Source organism: Macrotis lagotis, chromosome 8 (genome assembly GCF_037893015.1).
Source record: "Macrotis lagotis isolate mMagLag1 chromosome 8, bilby.v1.9.chrom.fasta, whole genome shotgun sequence".
NCBI classification, from domain to species: Eukaryota; Metazoa; Chordata; class Mammalia; order Peramelemorphia; family Peramelidae; genus Macrotis; species Macrotis lagotis.
This window is the reverse complement of record NC_133665.1, coordinates 70,518,948-70,537,877: the sequence shown is the minus strand read 5'-3', so window position 1 is coordinate 70,537,877 and position 18,930 is coordinate 70,518,948. Positions and strand designations below refer to the sequence as shown.

Sequence of the window (18,930 nt, the reverse complement as noted above, 5' to 3'; positions counted from 1 at the left end):
TTCATTCAAAGAATAAGAAAACATGTTCTGCTAAAGGCTAGGGGAAAATGAAGTGACCAAATAATTTCCCAACTATTAAAGAAGTTTGCTTGATGTAAGACAGTGGGAATGGGGGCAACAAGGTGGCACAGTGGATAGAGCATAGACCCAGGAGTCAGGAGGACCTGAGTCCAAATCCAGTCTCAGACACTTAATAATTACCTAGATGTGTGATCTTGGGCAAGTCACTTAACCCCAATGCCTTGTCAGAAAAGAAAAAAAAACAGTGGGACTGAAGAGAAAAGTACAAGAAAAGTATGGGGACAACAAAACTGTATATAAGTTAATGGTATCATGAGCTTTACAGAGTCCTTATTAAGTTTGTTATTTCATTTTTCCATTGAGCCTCGTCAAAAGAATGGTAGCACATTTTGGTCACAGAAATTGAAAAATGAAATTTGTGTGTGTGTGTGTGTGTGTGTGTGTGTGTGTATATAAAACATATACAGGTCAGTGAAGTCACAGACCTGTATATGACTTCAAATGTTTCAAATTTTAGTCAATTTAAGGAGTTAACATGAGAATTGGAATAGATAAAATCTAGGATCAAAGTTCTGAGACAAGTGTTAAGTTATAAAGCCTTATTTCTCATTTTGCTCAAAATTCCACTTTATGAAGATGGTTATGTTCTTAATGCTTGGACTGCATTTCCCATGCTTCCTCCAATCACTTGTAAATGGAGCTTACTAAATATTCTATTTGCAACACTACAATATCTGATCATACACAGATTTATAACATCCTATAATCAATAGCCTACAATTGTAAGTGAAATATAATCAGTCTTTTTATCTCACCTGTAACTTTAACATTATCCAATGAATTCTGATCCACCTGCATTCTTTTAATAGTGTTTTCATCCCCAGGAGACATTCCTGTTTTTACCAACTCCTTTATTTCTGCTGGCTTTTCATTGTCCTTGAAGTCATCTGTAGCTGCTTCAGTGGTTACAATTTCTGCACCAGCTCCCATGGTTGATATTCTTTCATCCTCTGGAGTTTTAAGTTTTTTAGATCGAGATCTGGTATGATGGAGGCTGTTATAAGAGATACTGTTGTAAAAGCAGAATGGCTGTCATGGATAAGATAAAATGTCTACCAAAGTAAATATCCTTTCCAACTACCTAAAGTAGCAAAAAGAAAACAAAATGACAATTTTTTTATTCTTTCTGCTGATAAGTTTGCAATTTATTAAATGATAGATCAAACAACTGATTAGATTCCTCCCCTCAATTACTATTTTTTGGAAAAGGATATGAAATTATAAAGCTAAAGCAATCACAAGAAACTTTAATTAACCAACATTGAAAATGAGTTATTGGGGCAGCTAGATGGCACAGTGGATAGAGTACTGGCCCTGGAGTCAGGAGTACCTGAGTTCAAATCCGGGCTCAGACACTTAATAATTACTTAACTGTGTGGCCTTGGGCAAGCCACTTAACCCCATCTCCTTGCAAAAAAAACTAAAAAACAAATAAGTTATTAAAAGAAAGGTTAAAGGTAAATTCCAAATCAAAGTAAATTTATTAAATGCCTATATAGAAGAGGTAGCAATAGAACTAAGTCTTAAAAGGAGTCCAAAAAGCAGAATGAAAGATTCGCTCATCTCAAGAAATAAGCAATTTTTGGAAAAGAAAAACACATAGTGTGTCTCATTTTGCAGATTTCCAATTCAGGATCACTAACTATCATGCACAAGAAAAGAGACACAAAGTAAAAACAAAAAGTCACAATGTCAGAGCTGCCTCTGGAGCAGTACAAACAACCTGACTTAACGTGATTTCTGCCAGAGCAGGGGTATGAGCTCTTTGAATGCCCCTTATTAGGATAGAGAGGTAGTAAGAGAAGAGAAAGTAGGAAGGGCAGAGAATGAAAATACAGTCACAAATTGAGAATCTAAGCTGTTTCTCCTTTTTATCTTTTTTTAGAATGATGCAGTCCCACCTGTCATGGGAGAAAATTATCCAAACCATAATTTTGGAAATGGCTATAAGGACTCATGTGGAACTGTTTAAAGCAATATCCTCTGAAGAGCAGCCCTAAAGATTTGTATTAGGTACAAGAATGTCAATGTGACACAGTTCCCAATGTCCTCCTGAATTTCACATTGAAAAATCCAAAGCACATTCTTCAACCTTTTCAAAAATTAATTCTTCCCCAATCAAACAAGTCTCCTAACGGGATTCAAATTTTTTTGAAATCCTATAAATTACCAAAATTTAACAATACTGTCAATTTATATAATTCCCTAAAGAGTTTAGAATAGTTTTAGCTTTTATCTTTTACCAATGGGGCACAAAGATTAGAACCTTAATCTCCAAATTTAATCCTTCCTTGCTGATTTTAAAGTATATAGAGTTTTGAAGGAGATCCCTTAAAAATATCTAAAGAAAGTTAAAATTACCAGTGTAAAAGAAGGCAACACAAATAATAGCCCTAGAGATTATGATTATCCAAAAATTCAAAGAACTATAGAGCAGATATAGTTCTTAAAGTACATTTCTAGTTACTATTGATCTTTGATAGTTTAAACTCTAATTCTCAAAGATTTTAGGAAGACACCTCACTGTAAGAAAAGGAACATTGTAGAAAGAATCACCAGAAACATCACCAGAAATATAAAAGGCATACAGGACTCATCCTCATCTGCACTGCCCTTTTTCCACTAAAATGAGATCTTTCTATTCAAAAGTTGCCAACTAGGCCAATTGTTGCATAATAGGACTAATAAAGTCAGTGCCTTAATAGTTTAGGTTATAAATGGGAATGACAACTTATAAGGCACTAAACAGTAAACTAAAGGAGAATTAGTCATAGTAGAAAGATATTCAAGATGAATAATCAATGAGGACAAAATACCAAATCATCTGAGAACAGTTTGGAGTTGCTATGCAGGTCACCAAGCTCAAAATTGGAGAAGAGAAGGAACTACTTGTGGGTTATCTCGACCTGAATAAACTGAGTTTTGAAAACAGTTTCAATACTTTTTTTTTTTATGGGAAAGGAACCTAACCAGGGACTCCTTTTCCTAAAATATCAGATATTTTTATAAAAGTAAAAGACAGAGTACACAAAGATTTGTTTTTAATTGTTGTGTCTCCATTCTAATGAGAAAATTATCTTCTCAACTAGATGAGGAAATCTTTTGAGGCAGATAATGTTTTGGATATATTTGTCCTTGATTCATGAAGAAAATCATGACATCAGGGAGGTGATGCCGTTAAAAGCAAATGAATTGGATTTGAGTGAGAGGGAGCTGTGCTAAGTTACCAGTATCACTTTTTCATCTGGACCCAGTAACCAGATAGATATGAAATCAGGAGGATGGGAGAGGACCCTAGATGCAGAGCAATCAGAGTTAAGGGACTTGTCCAAGGTCACACAGCTATTACGTGGCAAATGTCTGAGACCAAATTCGAACTTGGGTCCCTCCTGACTCCCAGGCCAATGCTCTATCTACCATGTCACCCAGCTAATCCTCTTTAGGGTAAAAAGTGGATTTGAATGATGATAAGTACCACTATACAGGAAAACAGCTCATTAGAGCAAAATTGAAATGTTCTTTATATGTACCACTAATTAGAGTATCTGAGTGGAAAATGTGCCTACAATGATTTTCCTTTTAATATAAATCTTGTGAAACAAGAATATTTGATTCAATTTTCATGTAAATATAAGATGAATAAATAAAAAACTGAAAAGGAAGATACGTTAGGAAAGGAATGTAAAATAAACTTTTCTTTAAAAAAATCAAAATTTAATATAAAGGCAGGTGGAAAGTAATTACCTTTTTGATGGCTTTTTAATTTTCCTCCTCTGCATCCACAATTTGACTTCTGGTGTCGTTTCTGGAGTGGGGACTGTGTGATCAATGGTGTATATATCTTTGCCTTGTTTCCAAAGATGATATCTGTCTGGCTGAAATTTCTTCACAAAAATATCCATTGAAATTTTCACCATGTCTTTCCTACAGGTGCACTTCAAGACAAAATAAAGGATGTATAATATTGGAGAACCCTAAATTATTTCTGTAACTAAATATTTTTTCAGCTATACCTAAAATACAACAGGTGTAAATATTTAGTGTCTGCATAATTCACCAAAACCATTTACATTTTCAAACATTCAGTTTTCACCTGAAAAAATATTCTAGGAAGGTGACTGCCAAATCTTATGCTATACTTTACAAATGAAACAGGAATTTTTTTAAAATTGCATATATCCCAGAAGATCATTTTGAATTTGTTACCAAAAATCAACCTAAAATGAGAGAACCAATTTGAAAATTTGGCCATTCATACTGTGATAAAGTTTTTTTTAGGCAATAAGATATAATTACAAACTTGATTTTTGTCCTATTTTGAAGGAAAAATGAAAAAATTTACAGAAATGGACCAAGAAAGGATGATCCATGACAATGGAAGAATGATTTAAAGTGTTCACAACACTTTTACCCCACAGAATAACATTTTTACATTTTTTCAAAATATTAATTAATTAAAAAGTCCTCATTATTAAGAGCACGGCCAAATAAAACTACATTATTTAAAGAATTCCTTAATTCAAACACAAAGAATCCAATTCAGCTGAAATTTAATCTATAATTATGATGTAAAAGATACTGATTTAGATGTTGGGGGTAAAAATACAAAAAATAAAACAATCCTTGTTCTCTGTATGTTTACATGCTACTGGTGATAAGGGCAGTCATTTTAAGGGGGATTATGTCTATAACTAGGTGGCAGAGTAAGAATATAGAGTAAGATCATTTGGAGGAGAGTTAACGCAAAGGCATAGAAATGGGAAGTAGAATAACATTTATGGAAAAATGAATAAAGGCTCTATTAAACTATAAGGCAAAGTATGTTATTGTAATGATGATGATAATAATAATAATAATAGCTTGCATTTAAATAGTACTAACTATAAAATGGGGGGTGGGGGAACAGGGCAAGGCAGTTAGTTACTTTACCAAAATAAGGGGTACTACCAAAGATTTTTTTCTATCAAAATTTCTTAAATTTTGTCTTATGTGTTAGGCACAAAATTAAATTATTATTGTTGCTTATCCTTCATTCCAGAAAAGGACTATGTCATCAGATGTCATGACTTACAAGTGAACTGAATTTGAGTAAGAGAGGCTTTGTCACCAGCCTCATTTTCTCCCGGGAGCCATCGAGGTCCAGGGGCTAGATATGAATCAAGATGACTGGAGATGGCCCTGGATACATTCAGAGATCTTGCCCTTTTTAAATTAAGGTCTGTCCAACAGGCTGTGGACATATGTACTCACAGTTAAGGCATAACATGAAAGAATACCCAGAAAATACAAGCAGGAAGAGCTATGTCATATAAACCTAGCATAGCAAAGAATATCAGCAATTTATGACCTGTCTAGGTAAGAAGGTGTATTCTTGTTTCTTTATCCTTTCTTCTCTGTGTGACATATTCATCTTTTTTTTCCTAACATAGTGACATTGCACCATATTCACTTCACACTGTATCATATTCTTTTTCATTTTAGGTTTTTTTTGTTTGTTTCTAAGGCAATGGGGTCAATTGTCTTGCACAAGGCCACACAGCTAGGTAATAATATTAAGTGTCTGAGGTCGGATTTAAACTCAGGTATTCCTGATTCCAGGGCCAGTGCTCTATCCACTTTGACACCTAGATGCGCCTCACACTATCATTTCAAATAAATCTTCCAAAATTTCTCTGAATCACTCCCACTCATCATCATAATGTCGAAATATATTCATATAACTTTAATCATTATTTACAATAGAAACACTATTTCTACTTCTTTATTCCTATGAAAGTATAAACCTTACACATTTGTGATATCTTTCAGTTTATCAAACACTCAATCTCCCAATTCTGGGCAATTTCCTGAGCTGACCCATTCCTGAATGCTGTCCTCCTCCTCCTCTAACTACTCATTTTCCTGGTTCCCTTCAAATTTCAAGTAAAATCCCAACTTTGACAAGACATTTCACATTTCATTTCATGTTAATATTCCTTCTGTTAATTATTTCCTATTTATCTTATCTATAGCTTGGAAATATAAAATGGTTTGCACGTCAACTCGCCCATTAGATCAGAAGCATTATTTTTTGTCTTTTTTTGTCTTCCCAAAACTTAGCCCAGGATCTCTCACCCAGCTGGCACTTCACTGACTGGCCTTCATGGAGTGAGGCCCTAGCACTTCAATCTCTGGGGTAAAGAAAAGGGATAAATTTATCATTTTCATTTTCCTTTTTTTTTTTAAACATTTTTACAAGGCAATGGGGTTAAGTGACTAGCCCAAGGTCATAGCTAGGTAACTGTTGAGTGTGTGAGGCTGGATTTGAACTCAAGTCTTCCTAACTCCAGAGCTGGTACTCTATTCACTGCGCCATCTAGCTACCCCCATTTTCTTAATAAAACATCAGTTTGTGTTCCAGAATGGTAAAACCAAATCATAGTTTCACTGAAACAATTACATTGGACAAGTTTAGCCCCCAAGATTAACTATAAGAAGACAAATGGATACAACTTTTCTGCAGATGAATAGTGTACAGCATGATATTTGATGACAAACATTGTGACATTTGAGGTTATTTTGATATATGAGTCCATATGGCTGAACGGACTTGTTTCACTCTTTAAGTCTTTTGTACAAGGGATAGATTCTTTGGGAAGGATTAAGAAGAGATGATATGACAAGAAATATTAGCAAGCAAAAAACAAAAGTTGCCAAGGCTTATCACTGTTGTATCTACACCTTTCATCTAAATTCCCTTCTTGACACTCACATGGACAACACCTACATTAGTTTCCAATCTCCTCACAAAAGAACTATTGAAATAGCTACCGAATTAATCTTCCTGCATCTAAGTTCTCACTGTCCAAGACATATTTCAAACGTATCAAAATAACATTAAAGAAAAGATCTATAATCCTCTTTTTTATCATAAATTATTCCCTAACTATAGTGCTGAAGAGTAATTTCTTTTGCTTCTAGAATTTATTTATAATATCACCTATTAAAATAAATTATATGGGGGGGGCGGAGCCAAGATGGCAACAAGAGTGGAGGGTGTCCTAGGAGCTCTCTCATAAATCTTTGAAACTAAGGACTTTAACTAAATTTTTGAGAAACAGAACCCACAGAGGGACCCAATGAGACAGTTCTCCTACTCAAGGTAACCTGGAAAAAAGCAGAAAGGCTCTGCTCCCCGGGGTTGGAGAGGCGGCCCGCCAGAGGGGTGGCCAGCCAGAGCGAAAGAACTTCAGCCTCCGGGAGGCAGCCCCAGGGCACTGGGAGCCGCTGCAGCATGGGTGTTTCCTGACCTGCGCCCCGGGGAGCACAGGGCAAAAAGTGGGGGAACAGCAGGGGACCTCTGCCAGAGCTAGCACTTGGAGCCCAGCCCTCAGGGCACACAGCCAGCAGCTTGGTGTTTCCCCAGCCCTGATCCAGGAAACAGAAGCAGGCGGAGCCAGGAAGCAGGAGCCCCCAGGGCATGAGCCCATTGACCCAAGGGAGGGGAGTGAAGAGAGAGAGAGACTGCCCAGCTCTGTCCTCTGCCCCTGGAACAGGACTCTGGGGCTCTGACCACATTCAGATCCTGATCCCAGTCTAGCCCCCCCCCCCCATAGAACAACAGGACCCCCCCACCTCAGCCCCGTGGCAGAGAGCGCTTATGGTCATTCACAGACCAAGAGGGAGGACAGAGCCTCACACACTGAGACCCTTGTGGGAGTGTCCCAAAAGCTCAGGAAGCACCCCAAAACCAGGCCCAGGTTGGGAAAATGAGCAAGCAGAGAAAAAAGAGGAAGACCATTGAAAAATATTGTGCATATGAACCCAAGAAGGATCAAAATACTCAGTCTGAAGATGAAGAAGCACAAGCTGCTGCCTCTAAAGACTCCAAGAAAAACAGAAATTGGGCTCAGGCTATGACAGAGCTCAAAAAAGACTTTTGAAAATCAAATGAGGGAGTTAGAAGAAAAACTGGGAAAAGAAAGGAGAGAGGTGCAGGAAAAACATGAAAATGAAGTCAGCAGCTTAGTCAAGGAAATCCAAAAAAATGCTGAAGAAAATAGCATGCTAAAAACCAGCTTAGGTCAAATGGATAAAACAGTTCAAAAAGTTATGGAGAAGAATGCTTTAAAAAGCAAAATTGGCCAACTGTAAAAAGAGATAAGAAAACTCTCTGAGGAGAAAAAATCCTTCAGACAAAGAATAAAATTCAGGGAGATTGATGAATTTGCCAGAAATCATCAATCAATACTTCAAAACCAAAAAAATGAAAAATTAGAAGAAAATGTGAAATATCTCATTGAAAAAACAACTGATATGGAAAACAGACTTAGGAAAGATAATTTAAAAATTATTGGAATACCTGAAAGTCATGATCAGGAAAAGAGCCTTGACATCATTTTCAAAGAATTACTACAGGAAAATTGCCCTGATATTCTAGAAGCAGAGGGCAAAATAGAAATGGAGAGAATCCACCGATCCCCCCCAGAAAGAGATCCCAAAAAATCAAGCCCTAGGAATATCATAGCCAAGTTCCAGAACTCCCAAGTCAAAGAGAAAATATTACAAGCAGCCAGAAGGACACAGTTCCAATATCATGGAGCTGCAGTCAGGATCACACAGGACTTAGCAGCAGCTACATTGGAAGCTCACAGGACGTGGAATACAATATACCGGAAGGCAAAAGAGCTTAGAATGCAGCCAAGAATGAACTACCCAGCAAGGCTGAATGTCCTCTTCCAGGGAAAAAGATGGACTTTCAATGAACCAGGGGAATTTCAAATGTTCCTGTTGGAATGGCCAGAGCTGAACAGAAGGTTTGATCTTCAGATACAGGACTAGGGTGAAGCATAGAGATTGGAGGAGAGGGGGGAAATATGAGGGACTTAATGAGGATGAACTGCATGTATTCCTGCATAGAAAAATGACACTGATAATACTCATATGAACCTTCTCAGTTAATAGAGCAGGTAGAGAGAGCTTTTATAGTTGAAGCACAGGAGAAAGCTGAATTTGAAGATAAAATATGGTGTAAAATGGAGTCAATAGAAAAAAAGGGAAATGTAAGGGGTGAAAGAAAAAGGAGAGGGGGGAATAGGCCAAGATATTTCATATAATAAGATTTTTCTTTATTATAATGAGCTATTGCAATGATATGGAAGGGGGAAGGCAAGGGGGAACAAGGGAATCTTCGCCCTTATCAGAGGTGGCTAGGAGAGGAAACAGCATATATACTCAATGGGGTATAGGTATTTGGAGTAAGAAGGAGAGAAGGGGGGACAGGGGGAAGGAGGGGATGTGAGTGATGGAGGAGAGGATGGACCATGGGGGGGGGGGGGGAATGGTCAGATATAACACATTTTCTTTTTTACTTCTCGCAAGGGGCTGGGACTGGATGGCCTGTCCAGGACCAATGGGGCCAGGTGGATGCTGGGCCTAAGGGGTGGTATGGGGGCTCCAGGCCTCTTGGCCCCAGGGCCAGGGATCTATCTGCTGCGCCACTCAGCGACCCTACAGCAGAGTCAGAGTGAAAGGAGAGAGAAAATGTAGTACATGGTAGTGGAGAAATAAGAAAGGAGGGAGTTGCGATCAGCAATGGCAACGCTGGAAAAATATGGAAGTAACTTTTGTGATGGACTTATCATAAAGAATGTGATTCACCCACAACAGAGTTGTTGGTGTTGGAACAAAGATTCAAGTACATCTTTTATTATTATTTGGGGGGGGGGGGTGCAGGGCAAATGGGGCTGGGTGGCCTGCCTGGGGCCACATAGCAGGATGATCTTTGGGTGTCTGAGGCCGGATTTGGCCCCGGGTGCTCCTGGCTCAAGGGCCAATGCTCTGTCCGCCACACAGCCACCCCTACTATTATTACTATTTTATTTTACTTAGGATCTTTTTTTTTTCTTTTTTTTGGTTTTTGCAGGGCAGTGGGGTTCGGATGGCTTGCATATCACACGGCTGGGTGATTTTTGGGTGTATGGGGCCAGATGTAGGCTTGGGTGCTCGTGGCTCCAGGGCTAGTGCTCTGTCCATAGCTCCACCTGACCGTACCTATAATTATTACTATTATTTTTTTTAATTTTAATTTTTTTCTCTCCCCTTTATTTATTGCTGAAGCAAGTCTATATTTATGGGGAGAGGGGGTATTTCATTCACTCTTAAACAAGAATATTTTACTAATGTAAAAATAACATGAATTGTACAAAATGAGAATAAAAATTTAAATAAATAAATAAATGCGAAAAAAAGGAAAAATAAAATAAATTATATGTTTTTGACTATAATATACGTATGTGTTAAGTGGTTTCTATATAAAGTTATTTTTCTCCCAGATTATTTTCCCACTATTTTTCATGAACAATGCATCTTTATTCCAATAACTAGGGACTTGGATAAACAGTCAAAGGATATAAATAGAAACATAACAAAGAAGAAAGCTACCAACAGCCACTTGAAAAAAAAAGCTACAAATCATTAATAATTAGATAAATACAAATCAACAGTACTCTGAAGTTCTATCTCACACCTAACAGGCAAGTATATGTGTTAAAAAAGGATAAAAAAAATTGATAAGTAAGAAAATAAGCACATTAATGTCATGGTACTAGAATTATGAACTATTCCAGCCATTATGAAAAGTATTTTGGAAATCTGCCCCCAAATTCACCAAAATGTACAGACCCTTTGACCCAAAAACTACAATGCATATGCCACACAAAGAAATGACAGAAAGAAGAAAAGACATCCATATATACCAAAAATACAGAGAAGCTGTGGTGGCAAAAAACTGGAAACTAAGATGGTTCCCATCAATGAAAGGATGGTTAAATAAAATTAGAGAACATAAAAATAAAAAAAAATAAAAATTTTTCACCATAAGAAATGAAAGGAATGGTGTTTGAAGAAACCTACTAAGAAAAAAAACTGTAAAAAAATGATTTTTTAAAAATTGATTGAACAGAACCAGAACAATTTGTAATTTTAAAAGGAAACTGTATAGCAAATAACTTTGAAAGACTTTAAAAACATGATCATTACAATGACAAATCATGATCCTAGAGGAGTACTGATAAAGCATTCTATCCACCTTCTGGAAGAATAGTGATATTCAGGGGCTAGGTGGTGCAGTGGATAGAGCACCGGCCCTGGAGTCTGAAGGACTTGAGTTCAAATCCTACCTCAGACACTTAAATAATTACCTTTGCCTTAAAAAAACTAAAAAAAAAAAAGAAAAAAGAAAAGAAAGAAAGAAAGGTAATATTCCTTTTCTGGTTCTGCACTGACTTTCTAGCCTTCAAAATCACATATACCTTCTTTTTTTTTTTCTCCTTAGTTTTTTGCAAAACAAATGGGGTGGAGTGGCTTCCCCAAGGCCACACAGCTAGGTAATTATTAAGTGTCTGAGACTGGATTTGAACCCAGGTACTCCTGACTCCAGGGCCGGTGTTCTATCCAATGTGCCACCTAGCCACCCCCACATATACTTTCATTCATCTTCTACCACCCTACTTCAAGTTTCTGCTCTCCTTGATGGTCTTCCATCAATAGATGAAATTACCTTGAAGGTCACAGATTGTCTTTTTTTGGCCTATGTTTATATCTCAAGTACTTAAGACATCTGCCAAATCTTAAAAGGAAAGCTAGGCTATTCAGTGGCCTGAATTCAAATCCATTCTCAGACATGTAACTTGTTGTGTGACCCTGGACAAGTCACTTCACCCTGCTTGTGTCAGTTTCCACATCTACAAAAAGAGCTGGAGAAGGAATTGATAAACCCCTGTAGGGTCTCTGCCAAGAAAACTGTAAATGGGACAAAGAGAGTTATTAGAGTTTCTATGTGTATTGGCACTGAAACAGTGGAAGAACAACGCACTCAATACATGCTTGTTTCGCTCCTTCCTTCCTTCCTTCCTTCCTTCAGCATGAGATTTTCATATTCAGACAGTTTTGGGTCTGATTTTACTTAATTCTCTCTGTTTATTGAAAAAGATTTTCTTATTCTTTGTTTTAAATGGGGAAAGGAAAGGTAGTTGGAAGGAAGAGAAAATAAATATTAAAAAATTGAAAACATAAAATAGATTTTGGGAGCAGCTAGATGGTGAGGTAGAGAGAGCACCGGCCCTGGAGTCAGGAGTACCAGAGTTCAAATCCAGCCTCAGACACGTAATAATTACCTAGCTGTGTGGCCTTGGGCAAGCCACAAAAACCTGGGAAAAAATAGATTTTAAAGGTCTTATTAATACATTCTCCAAGTCAAAAATCTTGAATCACTTCCTATTCCTACTAGGATAAAATATTAACCCTGCCAACAATACAGTACTAGAGGCATATCAGGCATTATTCTTACTTCAGAGATTTAAAAACTAAGGCTCAGACAGTTAAATGATCTCTTCCAAGTCACAGATCTAGTGAGTGGTAGAGTCAGATTTCTGTGTAACCTGAGGTCAATCTGTTAATTTCTCTGGAATTCAGCTTTCACAGTAGGAAAATAAGGGGGCCTCAAAATCTGTGACTCCATTATCCAATAGTTACAACATCTAAAGTTGTCCCAAGCTCTAATGATATCTGACTATATATGAGGAGGAATAGGGGCTAGCATGATAGAAGAGCAATAGTTCTTCTTGCTATCTCTGCACCCCAAAGCAAGGCCCCTCCATCATCTGAAGAGGTAGTGGGCATAGAAGGAAGGCATTAGAAAGATGATCACTAAAGTAAGAATCAGCTCTAAACGCTAAGACTTTGTGATTGTCCTCCTTCCCCAGCACCCAAAGGATGCCTGAGGATTCTGAAATAGCTCTGTTAGTCAATGGTACAGGATCGTAAAGTCAATGATGACTGCAATAGAAACCCACAGTGATTCACAAAATCCACAAATGTCATCCCAATCCATTTCAGAACCATATAATAATTAGAACATATGGACCCATGTGCATATGCACACACATGCATACACACACACACACACACACACACACAGATGCCAAGCCTATTGCCACATAAAGGTCCACCTGGGAGAGGGAGGGGAAGAGGGAAGAGGGAAGAGGGGAAGCATGAGGACATGAAAAGTGAGTGGACTGCAGCAGGAGGGTAAGGCGACCCCCAGAGCAATGACGTCTCTATGTTACCTCCTGTTCTCCTCTGAAGCTCCTTCACAGTTGCAATGCTGTTGCATGAGCTTCCAAACCTGACTAAGTGTCCTGGAATACTCAGTAAAAAATAGTTGATGACATGGAGGCTACAGGAGGAAAACCCTCCTAATTCTGAGATGATGGTGATCAATTAAAATTAGATCCACACTTCTTTGCCTATTGAAATAGCAAAAATGTCTCAAAACAGAATCTAAACACTAGAGACTCACAGAAATGAGGGAAGAATACATGAAAAATAAGCATAAATTTGAGCAATGGAAATGGTCCCTTTGTAAAGAAAGGCCAGTGGGTTTAATTTGTAATAAAATAAAGTAAATAAAAATAAGTCGGTAAGGAGGTAACTAGAGAACATCACATAGAGCCTAATCTTTCTCAGCTGCAGCCTACACACATATTTAGGGAACATTACCAATAAAAGAGCTGTCACCAAAATCATGACTGTCTCCAGGAAGCTGCTACTTGAGAACACAGGAGGTTGCATTTCTTGGCAATCAGCATGACCATGTCAGGGAGCAGGGACACCAACAGATGCTTTTTCAGTTTTAAGCAAGTGTGTGTGAATAATGCAATGTGAGGCTAGGAAGAAGACTGCTGACACCTAATAGTATTTCACATTCAACAGCTTGTGCCTTAAGAAGAGACCCATTTAAAAAGTACAGCACGAGAAGTTTGAAATGCTCTTAAAGACTGTGGACGTTATAAAGTCAACAATAAAATACTAAATATTGGGTGGCTAGGTGGTGCAGTGGATAAAGCACCTGCCCTGGAGTCAGGAGTACCTGGGTTCAAATCCAGTCTCAGACACTTAATAATTACCTAGCTGTGTGGCCTTGGGCAAGGCACTTAACCCCATTGCCTTGCAAAAACCTAATTAATAAATAAATGAATGAATGAATGAATAAACAAATAAATAAATAAATGGATAGATGAATGGATAATTGAATAAATAAATGAATAAATAAATAAATGAAATGGCAGGACATGACACAACACAACATAAAATAAAATAACATAACATAAAATAAAATAAAATACTAAAAATCCATCTGGATTCTATAAGAAACCACACTATTCACTCAAGTATAATGGACATTACTACACAAAGGGAGCTGAAGCAAAATTAGAAACTAAAACATAAACAATGATGAGTTTCACACACATCAACACAAGATCAAAAAAGCAAAGTCCATCCACCTGGTATCCCTGGCCAGTTCTGATTTCTGTATGGGAAAGAGAGTCAAAAAAAATGTGGAGAAAAGAAGTGATAATAGTTGTAGCTTTAATGAACAAAAAATAAATGTAAAATAAAAATCTAAAGAAAAAGTTTATGGTATATCTGAGTAAATGAGTATGTCAGAAAGAATTGAAAATAATATGCCTAGGGCATGTGTTTTAAACTCAAAGTATCCCCAAGGAAATCTCTAAAAATATCAAATACAGGTAGGTGTGGACAGAACAAGGTCCTCAGCAGGAAATTCATGTACTGATGAAATCATAGATAGGCACATAAATACAACACAGAACCCAAATATATTTTTGTCTCAACTACAAAAAAAATTTACTAGACATTTTCAAAATGCTCATTATAAAAAAACAAATGTATCAGTGTAGTTAATTTGAGGGTAAGGATTTGTTCTGAAAATTAAACTTAATATTAAAAATTGTGAGAGGCTTTGAAGAGAGACATGACTTGACCTAGCTACTAGGGGGGTGGCAGGTACAGCAGAGCTGAATCTTATTTCTGATTTTGCAGGGTTGAGCTCATTACACTGATGCATACACTAGACTCAGGCTAAATACATGAACTCAGTCCTTCATAATCAGAGCACATCCCTGACCTCACCACAAAGTTAATTTATCTCATAAAGTACCTGGAGTAACAGCAGTACTGTTTTTCTTTAAGAAAAAAATTCCACAGGGGCAGCTAGGTGGCACAGTGGATAAAGAACTGGCCCTGGAGTCAGGAGTACCTGGGTTCAAATCTGGTCTCAGACATTTAATAATTACCTAGCTGTGTGGCCTTGGGCAAGCCACTTAACCTCATTTGCCTTGCAAAAACCTTAATAAAAAAAAATGCCACCTGCCCAACACTGAAAGCCATTAACTTTATTATTTCTAAATACTTCATAATCTTCTTTAGAATAGGCATGTAAAAATTTTCCTGGGGTAAAAGACCAGTAATGGAATCTCTAGGTCAAAGGGTATAAAAATATAAGTAATTATTTTGCAAATGTTTGTCCCACTAATAATACATGTGACATGACCATGCAAATGAAGGGTCAATAGATGGAATGAGTGACCAGAAAAAATCCAGTATGGTTGGACTACAAAATAATGATGATGATTTGTCCTTTGTTCTCCAAGATGACCACAACAGAGAGAAGATGCACTAAAAAGCATGTGAATTGGATATTGGGGGAGGGACACCTAACAGCAGGTGGCGGGGGGGGGGGGGGGGCGGCCACTGTCTTCATTCTCTTCTGGGACTCATATGAATCCAAAGGCCAGGCATGTATCAAGATGACTAGGGATGGCACTGAATGTGAAGCAATCAGGCTTTCTGGTAGTTCAATGATTCACAGATTGTTTCAAATCCAGCCTCAGATACATAATAACTGAATAGCTGTTTGACTTTGGGCAAGTCACTTAACCACATAGCCTTAAATAATAAAAAAATATGGAGGCAGCTAGATGGCACAATGGATAGAGCACTGGCCCTGGAGTCAGGAGCATGAGTTCAAATCCAGCTTCAGACAGTTAATAATTACCTAGCTGTGTGGCCTTGGGCAAGCCACTTAACCCCATTGCCTTGCAAAAACCTTAAAAAAAAAAAGAAAGAAAAAAAGAAAAATATGAAAAAAAGAATAATAAGCATATAAAAAAAGAAAAATTTTGAAGAAATTAATACCATTCAAAACAGGGCTGACTTAGCTGTACAACCTTAGACTACTCACTTAACCCCATTGTCTTGCAAAAATAAAAAAAATTCAGAAAAATTGTTCAAAAGGAAAAAGATAACTCCAAAAATTTCACTGAAGTAAAGAAGTCTTTAAAAAGCAGAATTGACCAAATGGAAAAAGAAGTACCAAAGTTCCCTGGAAAAAACTAATTCCTTAAAAATTAGAATTGACAAGTAGAAGTTAAAATTTTTATGGAAAAAAATCATGAAAAGAACAAAAAAAATCAAAAGAATAAAAAAAGATTGAAATTTTTGTGGAAAAAATCATGAAAAGAACAAAACAAAAATCAAAAGAATAAAAAAAAGATTGAGGAGAAATCATTTAATGTAATGAACATAAAAACATACTAATAGCATAGAACCAACAGGTAAAATAGAATTTGAAAGAATTCACTGAGTAGTTTCTTTTTTTTTTAGAAAGATTTTATTTATTTTGAGTTTTACAATATTTCCTCCATTCTTGCTTCCTGCACCAAACCCACCACAGAAGGCATTATAGTCATGGTATATAATGATCTCGGTCGAATGTAATGAGAAAGAAATACTATCCTTTAAGAAGAAAAATAGATATCAAAATTACATGATAAGATAATGGGTTTTTTCCCTATATTGTTTTTGGTCTTTGTTCAAAGTCCACAATTCTTTCTCTGGATACAAAAAGTATTCTCCAGTACAGATAGCCCCAAATTGCCCCGTTGTTGCACTGATGGAATGAGCAAGTCCATCAAGGTTGATCATCACCCCCATATTGTTGTTAGAGTGTACAGTGTTTTTCTAGTTCTATTCATCTCGCTCAGCATCAGTTCATTCAAATCCCTCCAGGCTTTCCTGAATTCCCATCCCTCCTGGTTTCTAACAGAACAACAGTGTTCCACGACATACATAGACCACAGTTTGCTAAGCCATTCCCCAACTGAAATACATTCACTTAATTTCCAATCCTTTGCCACCACAAACAGGGCTGCTATGAATTTTTTCTGCAAGTGATATTTTTACCTTTTTTCATAATACACTGAGTAGCTTCTAAAAGAGATTCCAAGATTAACACTTTCAAGAATATACAGCAAAATTCCAGAGATCCCAGGGCAAGGAGGAAATATTGCAAGCAATCAGAAACAAACCATTCAAATAATTATGGTATAGTCATATTTAGGATCACGCAAAATTTACCAGATTCCACAAAAAAGGAGCAGTGGTCTCATAGTAACATATTCCAAAAGGCAAAGGAGTTAGGATTAAAACCAATAACCTACCCAGCAAAATTCAGGATAATCCTTAAGGAGAAAAACAAAATAGATATTTGATGAAAGGATTGTCAAGGATTCCATACCAAAAAAAAAATAGAAAGATCAGAACTAAATATTAAATTTGACATTGAAATACAAAAAGGTTAGGGGGCAGCTAGGTGGCGTAGTGGATAAAGCACCCACCTTGGAGTCAGGAGTACCTGGGTTCAAATCCGGTCCTAGACACTTAATAATTACCTAGCTGTGTGGCCTTGGGCAAGCCACTTAACCCCATTTGCCTTGTAAAAAAACCTTAAAAAAAAAGATCTCATTGAGAGGAACTTTAGAACTGACTGTACAGCAAGGGAGATACTGGCATAGGATAACCCGCATGGTGTGCCCTCACCCTCAGTGAGGGTGTTGCACTCTATGTGGAAGGCAAATCAAAGGAAACATGACAAATCTAAGATTAGAAAACATACCCCATAGGTTCACATGGCCTATTTGTGCCTGGTCTATGGTAGAGCATTCCAAGCTCATATTGGTCTTGTCTGCCACAGTGGAATGTACTATAATCTGTCTCATAAAACAGTGATGTCATTTTGATCTTTTTTCGATAATGAAGGACAAAAACATGTTATATTTGAAAGAGAATGAGACAAAATCTATTGCAGAAATATTAAATGTACTGTTTCAAAACATAATGCATAAAATAGGTCTGTGGAAGCAGATTAAAAATTAACCAGAAATTAATTAATCAAAGCCTAAGGAATGATGGAAGTATCACAGAAACAAATCATAGAAATAATAATTTCAAGTAAAGAAAATGATGACAATGACAAAACATAAAAATCTGTGAGAGACAACAAAAGTAATACTTAGAAGAAAATTTACAGTATATTATACTTATATATGGCATATTTACATATATACATGTATATGAATACATATATACTTATTACATATATCAATAAAAGAGACAGATATGATGAATGAATTGGTCATACAACTTTAAACAAAACAGGAAAAAATTTTAAACCACCAATTAAATAAAAAATTGAAATACTAAAAAAATGAAAGATTAGTAAAACTGAAAGTAAAAAAACAACAAAATCCATTGAAATAATAAATTAGGAATTGCTTTTATGAAGGAAAAATACTAGGTAAACCATTGGTTAATTTGATTTTTAAAACAATTTTAAAATGATATTAAAAAAAGGCTAAATGTCTCATAAAAGAAGATGAAATTAGAGACAAGGAATTTTCTGGCCAGCTGTATGCCAATATAACCTATGAATTAAGTAGAATGGACAAGTATTTACAAAAATATAAACTGCTCAAATTAAAAGAAGCAACAGAAAATTTAATTAATACTATCTTGGGAGATAAAAATTGAACAAGGACATCAATTAACTCCCTAAGAAAAAATCCTCAGGACCAGAAGGATTTATAAGAAAATTCTACAAAATATTTAAAAAACAATTAATCCCAATAAGATACAAACTACTTGAAAAAAGCAAAAATACAACCAAAT

General features: G+C 36.5%; 1 protein-coding gene across 11 annotated transcripts in view; it reads right to left on the bottom strand.

The window, feature by feature from the left end:
- KDM4C (lysine demethylase 4C) overlaps positions 1-18,930 on the bottom strand; it is a 502,779-nt gene that overhangs the window by 275,164 nt on the left and 208,685 nt on the right. For 9 of the 11 annotated variants that reach the window (XR_012470847.1, XM_074197494.1, XM_074197496.1 and 6 more), the window contains 2 exons: positions 3,826-4,016; positions 837-1,090 (listed from right to left, as the gene is read on the bottom strand). Coding sequence is in view for 10 of the 11 variants with exons in the window: in XM_074197494.1 (XP_074053595.1) it covers positions 837-1,090; positions 3,826-4,016 (445 nt within the window). In the remaining variant the exon portion in view is untranslated. The remainder of the gene's footprint in view (positions 1-836; positions 1,091-3,825; positions 4,017-18,930) is intronic. The other 2 variants (XM_074197493.1, XM_074197498.1) reach the window with 1 other exon arrangement.